This window comes from Scomber japonicus, chromosome 8, assembly GCF_027409825.1.
Source record: "Scomber japonicus isolate fScoJap1 chromosome 8, fScoJap1.pri, whole genome shotgun sequence".
Taxonomy (NCBI): Eukaryota; Metazoa; Chordata; class Actinopteri; order Scombriformes; family Scombridae; genus Scomber; species Scomber japonicus.
The window spans coordinates 12841998-12863600 of NC_070585.1; the positions used below are offsets into that span (position 1 = coordinate 12841998).

The following is a 21603-nucleotide window of genomic DNA, read 5'->3' on the forward strand; positions in this document are numbered from 1 at the left end:
CGGTGGTGAGCTGGATAAAATGGCGGGGAAGGCTGTCGGACAGACCTGGGAAACCTAAACAAGTAGTGAGGGTGAACTGGGAATGTCTGGTGGAGGCCCCCGACCGTGAGATCTTCAACTCCCACCTCCGGAGGAACTTCTGCATTCCTGGGGAGGTTGAGGACATGGAGTCTGAACGGACCGTGTTCAAGACCTGAGAACTTGCTGGTGGACACTGGCGATAAAGGAGGCCATTAAGCTGAAGAAAGAGGCCTTTAGGGCCTAGCTGGCCCAGGGTGCTTGCTGAAGCAAAAACCCGGGTGTGGGAGGAGTTTGGTGAGATTATGGACAAGGACTATTGGACGGCCTCGAAGAAGTTCTGGCAAACTCGCCAGGCGACTCAGGAGGAGGAAGCAAGGCCGTTCTTGGCAAGAGTGGAGAACTGCTGACCTGGAACTGGGAACATTGTTGGGCGGTGGAAGGAACACATTGAGGTCAACATGTTCTCTGTGGAGGAGGCAGAGCTGGATGATCCTGGGGAATTTTTACCCATATCTCTGGCAGAGGTCTCTGAGGTAGTAAAACAGGTCCTCAGTGGCAAGATGCCGGGGGTTGATGAGTTTCGCTCTGAGATGCTGAAGGCTCTGGACATTGTGGGGTTGTCATAGTTGACACACCTCTTCAATGTCACATGGAAGTCAGGGACATTGCCCATGGACTGGCAGGCCAGGATGGTGGTCCCCATTCTTAAAAAGGGATATTATGGTCACTGCTGCGACCCATTCTTGGCAGTAAATCAGACCTGTTGTCAGTGGTTTGCAACCGCATGTGAAGCTGCTGGGATTAGAGTCAGCACCTCCAAATCGGAGTGCTCTGCCGGAAAAAGGTGGAGTGCCCTATCATGGTTGGGAGGGAGTTGCTGCCCCAAGTGGAGGAGTTTAAGTATCTCGGGGGCTTACTCACGAGTGAGGGTAAGACGGAGTTTGAGATCAACAGGCAGATTGGTGCAGCATCAGCAGTGATGCGGGTGTTGCACCGGATGGTCTAGGTGAAGAAGGAGCTGAGCCTGAAGGTGAAGCTCTCAATTTACTGGTAGATCTACGTCCCAACCCACAAGCTTTGGGTAATGACCGAAAGAATGAGATTGCGGATATAAGCGGCTGAAATGAGGTCTGTCTGGGCTCAGCCTTAGAAATAGGGTCAGGAATTCAGAGATCCGGGGGAGGTGAGGAGTCGAGCCGCTGCTCCTCTGCATCGAAAAGAGCCAGCTGAGGTGGTTTGGCCATCTGGTCAGGATGCCTCCTGGACACCTCCCTTTAGAGGTGTTCCAGGAACATCTGACTGGGAGGAGACCCCAGGATAAATCCAGAATATGCTGGGGGGATTATATATCTCTCCTGGCCTGGGAACACCTCAGGATCCCCCAGGAGGAGCTGATGACCGTCGCTGGGGAGAAGGATGTTTGGGTTACATTGCTTAGCCTAATGCCACTGCAACCTGGCCCCGAATATACAATAATACAATAAATGGAGCTCAAAGTGCTTTATAATAAAAATAAATTACATAAACCAGGTGCTTCACAAAAAAGGAACATAAAATGATAAAGAGAAAAGAAATGAAAACATGAATGTAATAGAAGATGGAATATAAGAAGAGAAATAACAATAAAAATAATACATCGTAAAAGTAGTCAAAAACATTTGATAAAATCAAGTAAAAATACAACTATTACAAGAAGTGCAGTAGTGACTGATATAAAAGCTGTTTATATGTTTTTAGCTTTCTCTTAAAAATATTTAATGAGTAGTGAGTGTCAAAATAATATCCTCAATATACAGTAGAATCCTCAGTTTTGTTGTTTCCAGAATCCTAATGTGAACTGACATACATTCGTAATATAGATGTTTAGATGTGTCTTCTTCATCATCATTATATTAATAATAATAATAATTATTATTATTATATTATTGTCATTATTACCATTAGTATAATAATTATTATAATAATAACAATGATTGTTATTATTATTATTATTATTATTATTATTACAAATCAAATTTGTTATCGTCGTAAACAAATCTTGAGACGGATTTGTTTGTGGGATAAGCACATTTTTATCAAGTATTTCTTTTAAATGGTTGGGGACACAGAGGAGACAGTATTTTTCATGTGTAGCCGCATCGTGACGCTACAGCTGAACAGCAGCTGATTTCAGTGGCTTATTTGCCCTGAGCTCAGTCTGTCAGGCAGCGCCACACGCACCGCCTCCTTCACTGCGATTGGCAGACGTAATAAAGCAAACCATTTATCCTGTGTTTTTGTGCTGTCCATGTCTACCTGGGAGGCTAAACTCAGGAAGTAAAACGTGTGTAGCTCTCAGTTTCCGGAAGATCATTGTAGCCTTCCTAAAAGAAAGAAAATGGAAACCTGAAATCGGACTTTAAGTTAAACAGTCGAGCGTCTTCCAGAGAATAATAGAAGTTGTACGATAATATTGCTACTAATATCATTGGACAGGTAAGGTACATGTTGTTTTGTGATAAACTGTAGTGTTATATTGCTCTCACTTACCTTTAGCGACCTAATTTTAGCTTGTTTGCTCTGGTTAAGATGCTGGTTGAGAACGTCATTGGTTGACGTCGTTAGGCTAGTTAGCTTGCAGTGATGCTAACGCCAGCGTTAATGTATTGTAAATGAAACCCCCGTCTTTCTGTTATGTTTACGGGTGTCAGGTAAACATTTTATGGGGTCAAATATACAGTTTTCACTTTGCTTACAAAAATGGCAGATATTTGAGCTAATTTAGCGTCAAGTAAAGGGCACGTAACACGAAGTTGTCGGCTAACGTTAACGCAACGTTAGCTAATGGTAAACTTAGCGTAGTTAGCCGTTTGTTTGATCGTTTACCAATCATGTTGTGAGCAGACAATACAAACTTCATCACACTCACTGCATTGTCTATCGTCAATTGTTCACTTCTTGGGTCACTGTAAATATAGTTTACATAATTTCTGTGCGTTGTGGTTGATGTTGTTAATATAAGCAACATTGTACTAGTAGCTAGCTGGTGTAAGCTAAGCTCGATGATGCCATTTTGTTTTATGTCGACTTTGACACAACATATTCGCTTTCCCATCAGATTTAAAACACTCAAAAATATCAAATAACTCAACAGCAAGACACGCCATGGCTATTTAAATAGTAGCATAATACAGAATGGTTTTGGGTTAACGTGTTGTAGAAATCTACGATGGTTTAGCCGGGTAGTGTTGGGATTAGCATGTCAGGTTGCTTTAAAGGTAAAACCAGTGGACATAGGAACCGAGATGCGTTTGTTAGCTAGTGGGTCAAAGCTCTCCTCTCTAATTGTGGTCTCATTGTGATGCTGTATTTTGACCCTAAAATTTCTCTAGACGACTTTCTCTGGCTGACGGGAATACATTGATAAAGCACTATCAGTTTGGTAATAGATAAAAGTGTTAAACATCAATTCAGACATCTTTATGTGCCTTTGGAAGTGAATTATTGTTAAATAATCCTAGTCCATGAACAAGCAGGGGCCTATTCATCTGTTCTTAATACTCATCTAATCATATCTTTTTTTTCTTTCTGCAGCAACTGGATCTTGCTGGAGATTGGAGAATATCCCTCAACCTCCCTTCTGAATCAATGGAAGGGTCTGATAGTGTAGAGCAGGGCGGCAGTGACCAGCCAGAGTCACAGCGCAGAAGGCAGCTGGACCGCCTGGACAGAGAGGAGGCCTTCTATCAGTTTGTCAACAATCTCAGTGATGAGGATTATCGTCTCATGAGAGACAACAATCTTTTGGGCACCCCAGGTAATAAACTATTGATGTAATTACTCTAGTTTTTGATTTTTGTGGGGGTAATTTGTGACTGAAGGAACTGTAAGTTTAAGCTAATTTTGCTGATACATACCACTACTGATTTATTATAAAATGCATAGGGCTGGGTATCAGTATCAGTACATTCCAGATATCCAGAGGGAATTATAATTATACTGTCACATCACACTGTCAGTCAGAACGTTTCAGCAATTGATACCACTAATTGCCAGTGTAACATACGTAGGACTCACTATCGTTCTGAGTTTGGTTTCACTTTTTTTTTTTTTGTTGTTGATGTTGATGTTGTTGTTGTTGTTGTTGCTTTTTATCTAACACAAAGGCTTCATGGTCACTTTATCTGCTCTACTTTACTTAGGCTGACCTGTGCTCTACTTAATTTATCAAATTGTTTATCAGACAAAAAAGTGTTAATATAGACGGAGAGAAAATATGCTTAAGCCGTGTGTTAGCCTGTAGCTTGTAGCTTAATCAACACTTGGCCTGGCTTTACAAAGAAGTGCCCCAGGATAGTTTTCGTAGTTTTTGCAGTTATAAATTAGTTGATTTCAACCATTTAGATTATTCTGTGACCAACAGGTAAAATCTTTATTTCCTTCATCCATTTCGGATTTGTCACTATGCTTGAAATGCCACAACCTACGCACTACTGAAGACACCCAATCCGTTTATGTCCCACGACAGTAGGAGGGGGAATGTAAGTTTGGAGCACCCTGCAAGGAGGGGGCATTGAATGGACAGTGGCATGCCCTGGTAAGTCTGGAGGTTTTCAGTATTGTCCTGTTGCTGTGTTCAAAGAAAACCAAACAGCTCTATGGGCCAATACAGTACAAAAAAACAACACCAGTCCTCAAGTCTCTCATGAACTAACACGACTTTTGTCACATGAACAATGTTTTTCTTTTTCACTTTGTCAGGTTCTCCCCTTTCTATATGGTAGGGAGTTAAAACTGTCAGTTCCTTTCAGCCACTTGCACCTTCTCCAAACTTATTAAAATATATATACATAAAATACACATACATTCATAAATAAATCATGGAGTACAATGTAGCGTCACGTACAAATCAAGGACAACAAAGGGACTGGGTAGACAGGTGGGAATTTCAGATACAGGATGTACAAATGAGGTTGAGATTGTGGCTCATTCTGTTGTACAGAGCAGTGTGTGGGAGAAACCCATTTGGTGGATTTCTGGAGAAGAACTAAACACACAATAATCTACAGAAAAGGAATACATGGACTGACAAAAAATAATCTTGCTTTGTGGTAACGGTCTGTTCTGTTTTTCAATATCTCTCTCAGGAGAGGTAACAGAGGATGAACTGTTACATAGACTTCAGCAAATCAAAGATGGTCCAGAACAACAGAATAATACTCCCAGGACTGAAAGTGCAGAGGATCCAGGTGGTAAGTTTGCCTTATTTATTTATATATTTTTTACCATGTGTTGGCAAATGTTTTATCATCACTTGATTTTGTTGATTTTCAGAACAACCGGAAAGCTCTGAGGATCCTGCTGGTGGGGATAGTCTCCTGGACTGGCTGAACACAGTGAGGCGTACAGGCAATACAACCAGAACTGGTCATCGTGGGAACCAGTCATGGCGGGCAGTAAGCCAGACCAACCCAAACAGTGGAGATTTTCGCTTCAGCCTGGAAATCAGTGTGAACCGCAACCTGGCTGAACAGCAGGGAGCGGCTGAAGGAGAGCAGGAGTCTTCAGAGGGTCAAGCAGCAGCAGCAGCAGCGGCGGCAGCAGCAGCGGCAGCGCTTGCAGATGCAAATGCAAATCCAAATCCAAATCCAAATCCAAATCCTAATCCTAATCCAAATCCTGAACCACAGGTCCCTATGGAGACAGAAGTGGTTGAAGAACCAGTTGTAGAGGAGCTGGCTGTCATAGTGGAACCAGAGCCTGAATTAGAAGAAGTTGTTTCACAGGAGATACTGCCAGAACCCCCCAGCTCACCAGCTGTCCTTCCAGTACAACCAACACTTCCTCCTTCTCCACGCAGAGGACAAAGGAGACCTCGCAGCCGCAGTCCAGAACCACGCAGGACCAGGGCTCGTACAGCCAGAAGTCGCTCTCCTCTCAACCTAGATCAGCTGGAGGATCTCCCTAATCCACGTCACGCTCCCAGCTCTCAAGGCCCCAGCTCTGACACCAACGCTCCTCCTGTGCCTCCAGTGGAGGGCAGTTCTCGGACTCGACAACATGTTCTGTCCAGGCAAAGCACTGCTGACAGTGATGCTCAGCAGTCTAGGGCTGGAGCAGAATCAGTCCCAGAGGCCCAAAACGTCAGACCTCAGGAAGGAGAAACTGCTGGAGGGGAAGGGGGTGCAGCTGGACGCCGCCCCCCTACTATCATGCTTGATCTCCAGGTGCGTCGTGTGCGTCCAGGCGAATATCGCCAAAGAGACAGCATCGCCAGTCGAACCCGCTCACGCTCTCAGAACTCAAACAACACATTTCTTTATGAAAGTGAGCGCGGTGGATTTCGTAGGACTTTCTCACGCTCAGAGCGTGCTGGTGTGAGGACCTACGTCAGCACTATTCGCATCCCTATCCGGAGAATCTCTGATGCAGGTTTGGGAGAGGCAACCTCAATGGCTCTCCAGTCTATGATCCGGCAGATCATGACAGGCTTTGGTGAACTCGGATACCTCATGGATTCAGACTCTGACTCTTCAGATTCAAACCGTGGAGCCAGCACACCTGCGGATCTCACTGAGACCCTGAACAACCCAGATGCTACCACTGCTCCGACTCCTGCTGCTGAGGTTGAGGAACCACCTGTGACTGCTGGAGTCAGGGCAAGGACAGTTGAGACTGATATGGATGAGGGCCTTGCCACTGCTCCACCTGCCTCTGGTGGTAGGGCTCGACCTAGACCTCCTATCAGCTTAGAAGAGCCCAGCTCACTGCCCTTCCTCCGACTTGCCCACTTCTTCCTCCTAAATGATGATGATGAGGACCAGCCCCAAGGGCTGACCAAAGAGCAGATTGATAACCTCTCTATGCGCAACTTTGGTGAGAGTGATGCCTTGAAGACTTGCAGTGTCTGCATAACAGAGTATGCAGAAGGAAATAAGCTACGTAAGCTGCCCTGTTCTCATGAGTACCATGTGCACTGCATTGATCGCTGGCTGTCTGAAAACTCCACTTGCCCCATCTGCCGCAGGGCAGTCCTGGTGTCTGCCAACCGAGAGAGTGTGGTTTAGCTCATAACAGACTGCAGGCCTTCTTTTCTCAACCTAAATAATCTAATATCCCAAGTCCATAAGAGGCTTTGAGGAAATGTGTCCCCACTGTTAAAATGTATTTCCTTCATACCATTTGTGAGTTTTATCATAATGCAGTCACAGGTTTGGTTTGGGGTGCTCCATGCAGTGGCAGATATTAAATCTCTTAAAGACATTTATTTCTACAGTCCAAAGTCACACACAAGTAATGCATGCTGTTTGAATCAATCTGTAGTGACCAAGCAGTTTGATGCATTGCGTCAAGACATGCGCACAAACAGACTTGTATCTTATAAAGAATCCCCTGGTTGTAAATGCTGCACACCTGCTGGTAGTTCAGGCACTTCTGTTCTTTTGTATTAGCTACCAAATGGCGCCTTTTACCATAAGGTGGGTATTGGTACAGTTCTTAGTTACACCAGTTCAAAGTATTAGCTGTAAATAAGCTTGTAAAAATAATTTTGAATCATACTTTGTATCAGTAAATTGGTTTTGGATTGTAAATTATCTTATATGAAGATTAGGGTTGTATTGGCCATAAATATCCTCTATCAGAGCATCCCTGAATTCGGTGTTAAAGATAAAGCTGGTATCAGTGTACACAGCAGATCTGTTTAGAGATTGTGATGTTCAAAGGATGTAGGACATTAACTGGTTTGCCATTTAAATTGTGACTTGTACTCTCCCTTTGTTCACCTGAGTCAAACAATTTTCAGGTACATTAAAATTTGCAGTGTGCTAAATTGTTTTAAACGTAGAGACATAAGACACATGAAAATAGGTTGCTTTTGCAAGTGCAAGTTAATTTTGAAATTATTTAACATTTGTTTTTTTATTTTCTTAATCATTAAATAATGACCAAATAGCACCATACCAGAAAATAGGGATGTCTCAATATTGGTAGTAGATATTGGGTTGATATGAAGTTGCTGGCATGTGAATTTTCACAACTCAAAAATATTATATTGTGGGCATGACATGTCAGAAATGTATATGTTGTAGCTTTTCCTTTTCCCCACATTTACTTTTTGAATGTACAAGAATGATTTCTCAATCATTTTGTCATTCTGTCATCCATCAACAACTGGTCTAATTTTTCATTGTCTTTAATTATTGACTCATGAATTAAGTCCTATAAGCTGGTATTGGCATAAATACATGAAATAATCAGAAATTGACATAAGTTGATATTCAGGCTTGCCTTCTCAAGCTAGAATATAACTTTTTACCTGTGGGTTCACCTCAATGTACAAGTCACATTTTTCATCGTCAACGCAAAGGTTTGAGTGTCGGGTGTATACCAAGTCTGAAGAGAGTCACATCATTGTCCTTTTGTAAGGCTCCACTAGAAAGTCAAGCTGCTCGCCCACTGTGCCCTCCTGCCTCATGTGCAGATGCTCATATCAGTGTGCAATACGCAAGTGAAAGTAGGGGAATACAAACCATGTTATAAATGTATGCTATTGTTAAAACTGTTAATGGCTAAAATCTTAAATGAAGACGTATTTGAAGTACATTTAATTTTATTTAGAGGTTCTGTAGGTTTTAATAGCACTGTTGATAACAAGATTACTGGCTAAAGGAAGAAAAGGGCATCACTCCAGTGCCACCCTGTCATGTTTCTTGTTTCACTGTTTGATGTCTTTGCCACAATTATTACCTCCTTTTGTGGGGCATAAAAGTTTGAATGCAAGACATTGTCATTGTTGAATACCATTAACCTGTAAATGAAATGTATGTTCCCTCTTGGGCCATTCTTTCTTAGTTTTGGCCTTGATCTGTGACCCACCCAGTGCAGTATGTTAACTGGGTGTTAAAATGAAACTAACCGCTGAATTAAACAACTTGTTATGCTACAAAATGCACTGTAGATATGCATTCTGTGCTCTGTGCAGTTTTATACTCATTATTAGTTATAGTTCTGTCTTAGAAATGTAATAATCCAAATTTAATCCAACTTTAATTTACATGTTCGCCTTGAAGTTTTTTGTCACCATTTGATATTGGGAAATTGGGACTTTTTCAAATGTCATGGATTTCAAGGTGGATGTAAAAATCTTTGATGGGCCTCACAGAAGTGTAAAAGGGCAAGTAGCAGGTGGTTGGTGGCGTTCCCCCAGTAATGCGTGCATTGATTACAGCCATTGTGGTCAATATAATATACATACGGATGGATCGCAAAGGAAAAACCAACATACACAAGAGTAGTAGTAAGGTGTTGGGTCACCATGTGCTGCTTGAAGAGCTTCAGTCCCCCATGGTATCGATTGTTCAGTCTCTGAACTCTACTGAATAGATTAGCACCATTCAAAAAGATATTTACTCAGTTGGTGTTTTGATGATGTTGGAGAGTGCTGTCAAATCTCCCATAGGTGTTAAATTGGATTGAGATCTGGTGACTGAAAGCCATGGCATATGAGTCACACTTTCTTTTCATATTGATCAACCCCTCCTCCCCTATGGATGGGGGCATTGTCATCCTGGAAGAAACCACTCCCATCAGGATAGGAATGTTTCATCACAGGATAAAGGTGATCACTCAAAAAAACTTTGTATTGATTTGCAAGTAGAAATCAACCATACCAGGAAAATGCCCCTCACAGCACAACTGGGCCATCAGATCTCCTCACTGTTAAGGTCAAGTATTCAGCCCCTAACTGGCTTTTTTCCCCCAGTTCGTCACCACTCTATAATATAATGCACTTACACTTTGTATTGTTTCAGAAAGCTATTAAGTTATTAACAGCACCCCCTACTGGTCGGATTTGTAAAAAAAAAATAACAAATCCCCCCCCCATCCAAACTGAATAAAGGGCATTTTACAGACAAATATAGCCGTATCAAGTTTGCCAGAACAGCATATTTTCAATTGGCAAGGCTTCCTTGAACCAGAATTGCAATTAAAAATTAAGACTTCTCAAACGTTAATAAACCCTGGAGGAGTTTCACTTTGACTGGAAAACATAGTAGTCCATAGAGGTGAAAAACAAGGAAGTACAGACTCAAACACGGCAAAGATGGCTCTGCGGGCGGCTGGAAGTCGCTTGTGGCACCTTCAGAGAAATAATTTTAAGGTAATTATTGTCATTATGTGAATATAGCAAGCGTTACATGTAGTTTCAATATCGTAATAAGTAATCGTAATAAGATCGTAACCTCAAGTGATACACCTAATACATTGATGAAGTGCATGTTTTAACTACCTAACTTGTTCCTGTAATATGCCTCATGTTTATGTTTTAACATTTAACACTGTAAGAGAAAAGGCTATGCTCGTTTGCAGAATGCAATTTCTATCTACAACACTGCGGCGGTATTGCTGCAGAATTAAACTGTAATAATGTATTTGTTTTTACATGTTATAGACGGTCTCCATCCAAACACTTGGATTTGTCAGATTTAAGGGAACCTGTCCAGTTGAGGTGAGCCATCTGGACCATTTGGTGCTAACAGTGAAAAGTGTGCCAGACACCATCCACTTTTACACCACAACTCTGGGCATGGAGGTCGTCACTTTTAAGGTATGCCCTCAGTTTAATAATACTTGTTGAACATTTTATAATTGTAAAGAACTAAATGTATTTGCCAATTCATATCAATGAATTACTAGTAGTTGGTTGTACAATTAACAGCAATGTGTGCATTATATAGCGACAACAGGAATACTGCTTTTGTCCCTGTGATTCGTTTGAGACCATCCACTAGATGGCAGACTTTGACTGTATGTCAGTTTACACTGACATGCCACTGCTCTGACACTGCTCTATGCACCCACACATGCCGTGTCTGCTGTAACTAGGGAAACCGTAAAGCTCTGGGGTTTGGGAAACAGAAGTTTAACCTTCACCAGATGGGCCAGGAGTTTGAGCCTAAAGCCAAGCATCCAACCTCAGGCTCTGCAGACCTGTGTCTCATCACCAAAACCTCTCTGGCTACAGTAGCTGCTCATCTGAAGGTACTTATGTCTTTTTTGTTCTCTAGAATCTAACATTTTTATTTTTAAGGTTATTCTTTTAAAACCAGCTAACTTTATATGTATGTTCTTGTCCATGTTGGGGTTATCATGCTCAGTGTCAGTTTGTTGTCTCTTCTCCTCTGCAGGTCTGTGGAGTCCAGATTGAGGAGGGTCCAGTGGAGAGGACTGGAGCTGTGGGGACAATCACCTCCCTGTACTTCAGAGATCCAGACAACAATCTCATTGAAGTGTCAAACTATAACCAGCCAACATCGGAAGGGTCATGTTAGGACTGCATGTGAATGCTTTTATCACTGCACTAACTGTTGTACCTACTTTGCATAAGTAGTGTTCAGCTGTGAAGTTCAAGACCATAATTACTGTAGTTCAGACTCTTTCATCAGATTTAGACAGAGTAGATAACATCAGTTGGCTTTGCAAAGACAGTTTCTATGTAGTTCTGCTCAGCAGTGACTGCTATTTTAATGATGTGTGAAAAAGCTTACATTTTTTATGTTGGTACATTTAATTCAGCATAAAAAGTGAAAAATTCAACACCTGAAAATGTTTACAAATGTATGTTAAGTATAATCAAATGGGTGTGTAAGAAGACTATCTTTACTCTGTGAAGGAAAGTCAAAGTCATAAGATTGCTTTTTCTGCTGAAAATAAATAGTTCTTCCACCTACTATGGGCTCTGGTATTTTCGCTTTTTTGACATTATATATGCAACTCTTTACATTATATTATACTTTATGTCTTAATGGGTTTATATTGTCAGTACTTAAGCCATTTATTGCTGCACTGTTTCTGTTTTATCACACTTTTATATCAAATAATTAGGCCATTTGAATACTTATAGCCTTTGCTCACCAGGTTAGCAATCATTTGGGAGAAAAATGAAGGTTGGCTATTTGTGGTAGAGACATGGAGATTATTGTTTATACTAAACAGCACACAGACTATTGAGTCAGACTTGTAATACAAAAAATACATGTCATAATACTTCAAATACAGGACCCATTAAATATCCAACATGCAGTAGTGCTTAAAAAACTGTGAACCCTTTAGAATTTGCTCTATTTCTGCATAAATGCAAGTGCGAGTCCTAGAACTTGATAAAGAGACATCAATTAAACAAGTGAGACAAAAACATAAAACTTATTCATTAAATTATGAAGAAAAATGATCCAATCTTACATATTTGTATGAGGGGACAGTCTGTGAACCTCTAGGATTATCAATTAATTTTAAGTTGAAAGTAGAGTCAGGTGGGAGTTTAAAGAAGAGAAATCTGGGTCTTCACCATCGACAATCACGTTTGTGGAAGTTCATTATGGCTTGAACCTCAAGGGTTGCTGATGCTCTCCAGGCTGGAAAGGTTACAAAACCATTTCTAAAGAACACCTCACAGTCATTGATGGAGCTGTTCTGAGTTGTACCAGGATATTCTACAGGGAAATGTTAAGGTATCCATCCATGGTTAAAACATGCCAGCAACTCCATGGTTAAAACAGAAGAAAGTTCTTTTTTTTCCAATATCAAAGTCCTGGCCCTAATTCTATATAATAGAAATGCTATGGGAGGACCTGAGCCAGACAGTTAATGCAGTAAGCCGACCAACATCCCTGAGTTGATACTGTTCTGTAGGGAGGAATAGGCTAAAATTCCTCCAAGCAGATGTGCAGGGCTGATAAATAGTTGCCATACATGTTTAGTGGAAATTATTGCTGGGCCTCACACCAGTTACTGGAAACAAGGGTTTGCATACTTTAGCCTCACACAAATATGTAAGACTGGATAATTTTACCCCCAAAAATAAATGAATACGTTCAATGTTTTTGTCTCATTTGTTTAATTGGGTTCCCTTATCTAGTTTTAGGACTTGCATGCAAATTAGATCACATTTTAGGATAATATTTATGCAGAAATAGAGCAAATTATGACGAGTTCAAAAACACCAACCAACACTGTATATGCATATGTTGAGTCATGTGAAATGTAGTGGTGTTAGTCTGAACATGTCTTATTTTCAAGATTTTATGTTTGCCTTCTTTATTTTTACAGTATTTAATGTGTATTCAAACTTCCTGCTTCTGGGACACAAGAGGAAATTAACTTCACTTATTCGATGAAGCTCCAATAGGAGGTTGGCAAGTATTTTTTATCCAAATTATCCCATTATTGAATGTTCTCATATTCAGTTCACAAATACCCCATATTAATAATTTCTCCTGAATGTTGAAATAAGATGCACAAAAAGAACTAGATAACTTCCACACCACAGTCATCTGGGGATTCCCACCCACCCACTAACAAGGCACATTCATGTTTTGTGTTTTCTTTACACGTTACAGGAAGACACCTGACGAACCAGTTCTACCCACTGTATGTGAAAAGCAGTATGGATTGTACTGTAGATGGTTAAGAGTTTGGGTGATCAGTAGATAGTAGCAGGAAATAACATAATGTCTGTATTTCATGACTGTAAACTTTGATACTGAGATTTACTGTCAAAAGCAACTAGGTCCACTATTGTTTTGTGAAAACTCCATCTATGGTGTGTCACAGCTAAAGAGAGGCTCAAGTCTTCAGACATCTGCAATTGCACTTCTATTGTGTTGTTTTTTGTCTGCTGTGGGTAGAAAGAAAACCCCCATAATTCAATTATTGTTGACCCAATGTCCCAGTACAAAAGCCACAAGGTTATGTTACATTTTAACATCTTAGCTGATCAGGGTCATTTGTCTTCACAGCTATATTTAGCATGGGACTTCTTCCTTATGACAACATACAGTAGTCAAGGAAGTGTCCATCCACTTTTCCCATCATGAAACCATAAACCATGAAACTTTCTCAGCCAGGGAACTTATCATAAATGTGTATAATTACACAAACAATCCAAATACATCTCCAACACTGCTATGAGAAACAAGTACGACAGTAATAAGAAGGGAAATAATTTCATACTCCTCTCATAAGAAAAAAACAAGGGAAAACATTACAAAGTAACTTAGAAAACAAACTCAAACTTTAACTAAATAATATTTTGACAAAACTGAAATTCAGCAGGGAATTACATGTAGTCTCCTCAAGCCATAAATTATACTTTCCAAACTTTTTTATACCAATCTGTAGTCCCCCGAAAATATACTATAATATATAATTATTGTGAGCAGTTAAATGTATGTATGTAGTTGTTGATGGCTGGTGTTGTATTTCTTTATAGTAATCTGCTCCACGCACAGTGCGAGAGTTCACTGTTCCACAAAGCTAACATAGCTAACATTCCATTGTTTTGGGGGTAATCACATGAGTAATGACTCGAGTCAAGCTGGCAAGCTGTGCGTTTTTCCATCGCATAGCACGGCAAGGTCAAGTAGTTTACCTGCATGTTGGAGGTATGCCAGTCGTCTGCAGCTCTTCATCAAACATAATTGTCACTAATACAGTGAACACGTTTCAGTTCCAGTAAATTATTATTTTTTTAAGCAGTAAAGGAAATATCGGGTTTTCATCTGCAGTAACTTAACATGACTGTGATATGGCAGCCACTCTCAGAACAGAGTGGGCTCATCAGTAGAGAGGCCTTAAAGAGATAGGAGCTAAGACTGCCTATTAAAAAGACAGAGGCTAAACTGAGGGGCTGCATAAAGAGCTAATATAAAAAAAAAAGTTTTTTTGTGGAAACTCCATGTATATCACATCTATAAATGTATAGAGGCTCAAATCTCAGTGGTTGCCCTTCTATTGTGTCGTTTTCTGGTCTGCTGTGGGTAGAGAGAAAACCCCTGTAATTCAAGATCATTGTTGTTGAATCCATAACCTTGTTGTTGAGCGTATCCCAGTACAAAAGGCACAAGGTTATGTTAAACTTTAAAATCTAAGCTGCTCTGGGCCTGTTGTCGTCATTGCTGTATTTGCCGTGTGACTCCTTTCTTTTGATAAAACACAGTGAAGTAAGTGTCCATCAACTTTTCCCATCATGAAACCATTAACCATGACACTTTCCCAGCCATGCAACTTATCACAAATGCGTATAATTACACAACCAATTCAAATACATCTCCAACACTGCCAAGGGAAACAGGTAATGAGATGGAAAATTATTTCATACTCTTTCATATTCATAAGGAACAAGAAGGGCAAAAAGTAGTAAGTATGTAAGTAACTAATAAAATAGAATAACTAACAAAACTATGTTACAAACACTGCCCTGCTTGATTAGAAACAATACTTTCATTCTAAATCCATAATGACCAAACTGACTCATCTCACTAACAACATCAGAAGAATCTTAAATTAAACATTCAACGCAACAAAGCAAGGAAGTTTCACTAGACGCAGTGAAAGCATTTGATAAAGTAAATTGGCTTTTCCTTTTCACTGGTTTACAAAAGGTTATTCATTCACTGGATGAAATCATTATATGATACACCCATGGCCACTCTCACCACCAATGGAATTACATCATGAAGATTCACACTGCACAGGGGCACCAGACAGGGACCCGCTCTCTTCTCTGCCTTTAGATAATTTTATTGATCCCCTTGCCTGTGCTACCACACGGACAAAACCATAAAATTAAAGGAAATTACACGATAGAATGTAGAATACAAAATTAATTTATATACCAAAAATTCCTTACTCTATCGTCAAGATCTGCAAAACCCACAGCAGGCAGTAACCAATCTCATTAACAACTTCTCACAAATCTCAGGCTATACCATAAACAGGTTCAAATCACCTATTATGTTACAATTGGTAATATCAGTTATCTGGGTATTAACATCTCCTCCAGACAAGTTTAGAAAATACAGAGAGGTTATGTGGTCCCCTAAGATGGGTCCAATTTTGCTACAAACTGAGACCAACAATGAGACCAACATTGCTACATATAAAAACAATAACAAGACTCTAATGTACTTCACTGTGCGTTTGGACAACAGGAAGATATTAAACTTGCTCTATGACACAGTGCTGGTTCTTTTGGTGTATTTTGAACTTGGTAAAGTGTTTTTTAGACTTTGTCTGTCCAGTTTTGGAAAGACCAACAACTCACTTTAATATAGAGCCCTCTTCCTTAGTACACTATTAATGTTGACCCTTAAGTTTCAGCTGTGCCAACACATACAGGCGTGCCCAGACAGTGCTAAAAACATGTTGGTTTCACTGTATCCAGTGCATGACTGAGCTGGGTAGATGCATGGATCAGAGCCTTCATGTCTCCAGGACAGGTGTTTATTTCTTCCTGAACAGACATAACGCAATACATTAACTTAAGTAACAGAGACTGGAATGAGGAAAACAGCTCCCGTATTTACAGTTCAAATGCACATACTTGATAAAACACATGGCTTGTTGACTTTTGTGTGCTCAACATTTCCTGCTTGTTTAATTTCAAAGACACAAGGATGTTTGCCTTATAGACAGGGTTAGGGTTAGGGTTACCAGGGGTACCAGGTTTTAAATTAACCTAGTGAAAGATTAATGGACTGTATTGTGTGAACTCCTGTCTCCTATTTTTTTTTACACACAATCTTTTCCTTTAGGAAAATATAGAATGTTTGAAGTTAGCTTATTGTTGCACTTTTTGCTTATATTCTTCATAAATATGTTTAAACACTCACAGGAAGAGATGTCAAACAAGAGGACACTTTCTCAGTTTTTGGTTTTGAGTAGGTTTATTACAATAAAAATGGAAATGCTACAACTACAAATGCTACAACTCAAATGAAAAAAATGTCAGAGAAAATACCATTGCATTTAAAAGTAATAAAAAAATACAGTGTTGGAATTGTTTGACACAAACATACAATATAAAGTACAGTAATTTTCAAATTATTCAGTACAAATCTGTCTTTTTCTACCCATTTGAAATATTATTTGATCACATTTTTCAACTCATATGTATGTCTTGATAATATAAAAATAATACAGGTATAATAAGGTTATTTAGCAAAATATACACTACACAACTTTGTTCTGACATGGTTCAACAGATTAAATCAGTATTTTTATTTTATTTTTTTACTGTGTACAAGATTTTTTATTTTTTGTTATCCTGTATGTATGTAAATTTTCACTGCAGCAGTGACAGAAGGGGGCTGCAGTCTTCAAGTCTGTCCAGCTCCTCCAAAACTTCAATCAGCCTCTCAACCGTCTCGGAGGGAAGCACCGTCCCCGCGTTGTTCCTGAACTTCTTCCTCAGGCTCTCATTGGTCAGTGGGTTGCGCCAGTGTCCGTAGAAGGTGTCACAGCGTCCCTTCAGGATGTCTCCCCCAACAAGTGTCACCTGGACTTCGCCATACATGCGGTTAAAATTAGCTGGGTTGTCATGGGGATGCTCCACATGAACACGGCTCAGCAGAGCGAGCAGGTCAGAGCGTGTCATGGCAGCAGGGGTGAAAGACTGGACAGTCACCTCACCGTCCAGAAGAGCACTGCAAGCATTAAACTGAAAAGAGTGGCGTGCCTGGTGCTCTGACTCAGGGAAAGGCCTGTTGATGTATTTAGAGTGGGGGACTCTGAGCAGGATGTCCTGAACTTCAGCTGGGGACACAGTGCCATGACCTGCCCCCACAAGAAGCTTATGGACTGAGGCTGCAGCATCTGCCACCCAGTGCATCCCCAGATGTGCAGGGAAGCGCTTGAAGCCCATGTCCTGCTCCTCTAGCAGGAACACATGGCCTTCATCATTAGGTGAGCCCAAAGGCTGCGGCACGTAGTCTTCATAGAAAGCATTGAAGCCAGCTACCCCTGCGACAGCATCCAGGACCAGCGGACTGGCCTCTAGGCCTCGAGAGGCCAGCAGAGCAGCCTCCAATCCTAAACGTGAGGCATTGCCGATGTGGAGGGGTTTGGACTGAGTGGCAGCATTAGCCATTGGGGCTCCAGATAGAGAGGCAGCAATGGCCAAAGCATGACTGCAGCGTGAGTGATCCAAACACAAGAGGCGAGCACATGCTGCTGCACTTCCCATAGTCCCCACTACAGTGGGAGGGTGAAACCTGGAGATGAAGACAGAACATTTTTGGTGAGGAATTTTGTGACTAAAGGAGCATTTAAAAGGGTGCTCTCTATCATTATGGTTACATCAGAGTTCCATACAAACAACTTATTCTTTATGTGACTCTCCACATGCATAGACAGCTCAGGGGTGTTAAAGGCAAAATATTTTTTGTCATTTCAGTATTTGATAAACAAGTAAATAATGTGGTGGGTACAGTAATTTGACTTGTAAACACTTGGCAAAGGGAGCCCTCTGTGATATTCTCCTCCACATGGATAATTGTACTAACACTACCTACAGAGCCTCTGCTGTCCAGGAACATAAAAACATGCCTTTCACAGCTCATTGACACCATTAAGAGAAATCACATTACACTGCTGACCTCCTTGTAAACCACACTGCAGAGATCAGCAGAGTCAAATATGAATTGGCTTTAGACTCATGTGGATACTTGTCTTCTGTGCAAAATATAGAAATAAGAAACAGGCTTTGTATGCATGAAATAATCACTTAGGGAGACCAAATACAGTACAAACCCTACAATGTTGTTAATATAACTATAATTATCTGTGTCTGATTTGACTCAGGCTCCTAGGCGTTCACCTCTTGGGGATGTTGTGGGCCTCATTAGAGAACCTCATCAGCCGGCCCTGGATCTCGATGCCAACATTAAAAGCCAGCAGGAAGTCTAGGCCACTAGGTTTGCTGTTAGCAGTCATCATATCACTGAGTGCTAACACAGCAGGAAGGACCGCTCCTGAGGGGTGAGTGGCAGGATGCCATGTATCATCAAAGTCCATGGAGTGAGTCTGTGAGCAAAAGGACACGTTAAAAAAAATCAAGTCCCTAATCCTCACTGTGGCCAATGGGTTTAATGGCAAATCTGAGTCTCTTTAATTGGTGTAACAGGCTTGACTCATAGAGGGCAAATACTGGCTGCAGAAATGGGCCCAACACCCTAATGACTTATTTGGGAATAGAGGCCAACCAGTGTTTGCAGACATAATGCTGGAAATTTCTGTAGAAATTATTTCCAGTCCTCCTGTGGTTGGCTCTCTAGACTGTTCCGTAGCTGTAGTTTGGTTTTGGTAATGGTTTTATGGATTACTGCATCTGAAATTGTCTAGTGCACATGGGATAGTGTTGACACATCTGTTCCGCCTATTTATACTCACCGCCACTCCGTTGACGAAAGCTGCCAGTGTCGGGGAGAGCCTGGTGCCCTTGCGTCCGTACACAGAGCTGATGTCATCAGGGGCGTACATGTGCTGAGGGGAAGTGACAGACAAGTTAACACAGGGAATGGTTCCAAGGACATTTTAAATGTAATGTTTTGGTCATAAATTGTGTCATCACACACACACACACATGCACACACATGCACACACATGCACACACACACACACACACACACACACACACACACACACACACACACACACACACACACACACAGATACACACACACTTATCCTGTGAACTTTTCTATAAATAGCTCTGGCTCATCACTCTTCAGTTGATGAAAGCTGAATAAGTTTCTTTGTAAGTCATATGTCATCAAACATAAAAACCCCCTCTCTGGTCCCAAGTTATATGACTACATTTATTATGATAATAATGAGTATTTTTCCCCCTTCATCTCATCTGTCCACACACAACCTTTGCACTGTCTTATGAACACTGATTGTATAATGTCAGGTATTTGCTTTCATCTGTCTCTGCTTATGTCAGATAAGACCGTAATAAAAAGCTATTTTCTCCAATGATTTCTCGACCCTCTGACTCACCTGGCAGTGCTGTAGGGCCAGTTCAAACACGTCTGTCGTGCTGCCAATCAGACCAACTCCAATGCTGTCCAGCACCATCCTTTTACTGCGGTGGAGGACTACAGAGGATAAGTGCTGAGACTTTACGTCACTGATGAACTTCCCAAAACTGGCTGTGATTGTTTCCTCAGGGCTTGGCTGCTTCAAGACTGCATTAGGGAAAAGCAGCAAAAAATATAATAACGAAACAGAAGAAAAGAGGTCAGGAGTTATTAAATGAGAAATGAGTTTATTTTTCCAAAGAAGGAGAATTACTTTTTGTAACAGCTTACCTTCTACTGCAGACTGATGCAGTCCTCTGATTGCTGTCATTGGTCTAATAGTTTTCTACAGGACACACATTAAAAAGATTTCAACATCTTTTATTACATTTTGATGAAATGTTTCATTGTTGTTTTTTACCACTCAAATCTATTTCTGGTTGTGGACATGCTGAGATATTTTCCTTGTCAGACACACATCTAATTAAATTTTAGTGTGCATTGGCATCACTATCATGGATATTGCTCAGCCTGTGTGCCTCTGTTGAAAGAGCTACTGTATTGGTGAGGTGGTGCTCTAACAGGTGTATGTAATCTTCTTAACATTTAACAAGAGCTCTGTTCTGCCCTAACATGTATGCAAAGAACAACAGTACATGCTATAGTTTGGTTGTAGAATTACATATTAGTTTAAATTATATTATTTTCACTAGACTGAGAAAATATCCTATAACAAAGACATGGATGGTGATATACATTCATACTAATTTAACTAAAATGAAAAATATTATGTATCTTTACCTGTAGTGTGGAGATCATGGCTTCAGTTTTTCTCAAGTTGTTTTTCTTTCTTCTTTCTCTGTGATGCAGCAGGTTTGCAGTCAGCAGGTTCAGATGGATGCTGATGATGTTGAGATTGAGTGGCTACCTGCTTTATATAGTCAATGAGTTACAAAGGCTATTGATACTGACCTGGAAAGAACAGGGAAGGGCAGGCATATCCATAACGAAAAACCCTTAACAGATTAAAAGGAGGGGTTTCCATCTAGCATTCATCATTGTCAAAACTAACATCACCATCCCCACAGAAGGAAGAAGGAGTTGAGGTTCATGGCTTAGGTGAGAAGCAGTGATGTCATTGCTCAGGTTGCAGATTGTAGGTTAGTGTGGGGAATTTTCATGAACTCCTCCTACAAACAGGAAAGCCTTATTTATGACAAATGTTTCATCCCCTCTCCAGAAGAACTCCCAACTTCATTTCTCAGAGCATCTTTATCAGGTGAGACCTTTTTTTCTAAAGTTACTGATTGTGTTTTGTATGTAAGCTTCCACAAATGCCACATTATGAACAAAGAGGGATAATGTCTTTGTTTGTTTTTTAACATTGGCTAAATAAAAAGTTACATGCTCTATTGCAAAACAAAATACTAAAATTGTATCTAATAGTACCTCAGCATGCTGTGCTTTGCAATATCTGTTAGTCATGGATAAAATGTTGACACCTGACTTCATGGTCATTATAGCAGGAAAGTTGAATGCATATTCTCTGTGTCTCTTGCTGCTGTCACAACTACGGGTCACTCCATTTATGACTGGGCAGGGCTGGAGACTCTCAGGTTTCTGGAGGTATTTCGGGAGATAAGAGAAAAACTAGCCTGAGGGAGTTTTCCATTGTGACTTTAACTTGAATATAGTCCATTGGTAACATCTAATTTAATTCATAGGAGCAGAGGTTTAATGT

The 21603-nt window shown here is 40.7% G+C and overlaps 3 protein-coding genes across 3 annotated transcripts; 2 read left to right on the forward strand and 1 right to left on the reverse strand.

Moving 5' to 3' along the window:
* Window positions 1–2381: 2381 nt before the first annotated feature.
* Window positions 2382–8943, forward strand: rlim (ring finger protein, LIM domain interacting). Its single transcript, XM_053324105.1, has 4 exons — window positions 2382–2496; window positions 3595–3817; window positions 5148–5252; window positions 5335–8943. The coding sequence occupies exons 2-4, from the start codon at window positions 3649–3651 to the stop codon at window positions 7065–7067; spliced, it is 2007 nt and encodes a 668-aa protein (XP_053180080.1). The 5' UTR covers window positions 2382–2496; window positions 3595–3648; the 3' UTR covers window positions 7068–8943.
* Window positions 8944–9898: 955 nt separating this feature from the next.
* On the forward strand, window positions 9899–11734 carry glod5 (glyoxalase domain containing 5). Its single transcript, XM_053324116.1, has 4 exons — window positions 9899–10162; window positions 10454–10609; window positions 10888–11043; window positions 11190–11734. The coding sequence occupies exons 1-4, from the start codon at window positions 10106–10108 to the stop codon at window positions 11331–11333; spliced, it is 513 nt and encodes a 170-aa protein (XP_053180091.1). The 5' UTR covers window positions 9899–10105; the 3' UTR covers window positions 11334–11734.
* Window positions 11735–17082: 5348 nt separating this feature from the next.
* irg1l (immunoresponsive gene 1, like) lies at window positions 17083–20798 on the reverse strand. The gene is made up of 6 exons (XM_053324107.1): window positions 20664–20798; window positions 20154–20208; window positions 19843–20030; window positions 19231–19323; window positions 18659–18864; window positions 17083–18053 (listed from the first exon to the last, which is right to left on the reverse strand). Exons 1-6 carry the CDS (start codon window positions 20679–20681, stop codon window positions 17126–17128), a joined length of 1488 nt encoding a protein of 495 aa, XP_053180082.1. The 5' UTR covers window positions 20682–20798; the 3' UTR covers window positions 17083–17125.
* Between the last annotated feature and the right edge of the window lie 805 nt (window positions 20799–21603).

What these genes read in the sequence shown, in the direction of transcription:
- rlim (XM_053324105.1), top strand. Translation starts at nt 3,649, where the DNA reads ATGGAAGGGTCTGATAGTGTAGAGCAGGGCGGCAGTGACCAGCCAGAG. An exon ending in CAATCTTTTGGGCACCCCAG is followed by an intron (nt 3,818 to 5,147) that starts GTAATAAACTAT and finishes TATCTCTCTCAG; the next exon opens with GAGAGGTAACAGAGGATGAA. An exon ending in AAGTGCAGAGGATCCAGGTG is followed by an intron (nt 5,253 to 5,334) that starts GTAAGTTTGCCT and finishes GTTGATTTTCAG; the next exon opens with AACAACCGGAAAGCTCTGAG.
- glod5 (XM_053324116.1), top strand. Translation starts at nt 10,106, where the DNA reads ATGGCTCTGCGGGCGGCTGGAAGTCGCTTGTGGCACCTTCAGAGAAAT. An exon ending in TTCAGAGAAATAATTTTAAG is followed by an intron (nt 10,163 to 10,453) that starts GTAATTATTGTC and finishes TACATGTTATAG; the next exon opens with ACGGTCTCCATCCAAACACT. An exon ending in TGGAGGTCGTCACTTTTAAG is followed by an intron (nt 10,610 to 10,887) that starts GTATGCCCTCAG and finishes TGCTGTAACTAG; the next exon opens with GGAAACCGTAAAGCTCTGGG.
- irg1l (XM_053324107.1), bottom strand. An exon ending in CTTTCGTCAACGGAGTGGCG is followed by an intron (nt 18,865 to 19,230) that starts GTGAGTATAAAT and finishes TTTTGCTCACAG; the next exon opens with ACTCACTCCATGGACTTTGA. An exon ending in GCCCACAACATCCCCAAGAG is followed by an intron (nt 18,054 to 18,658) that starts GTGAACGCCTAG and finishes CTTCATCTCCAG; the next exon opens with GTTTCACCCTCCCACTGTAG.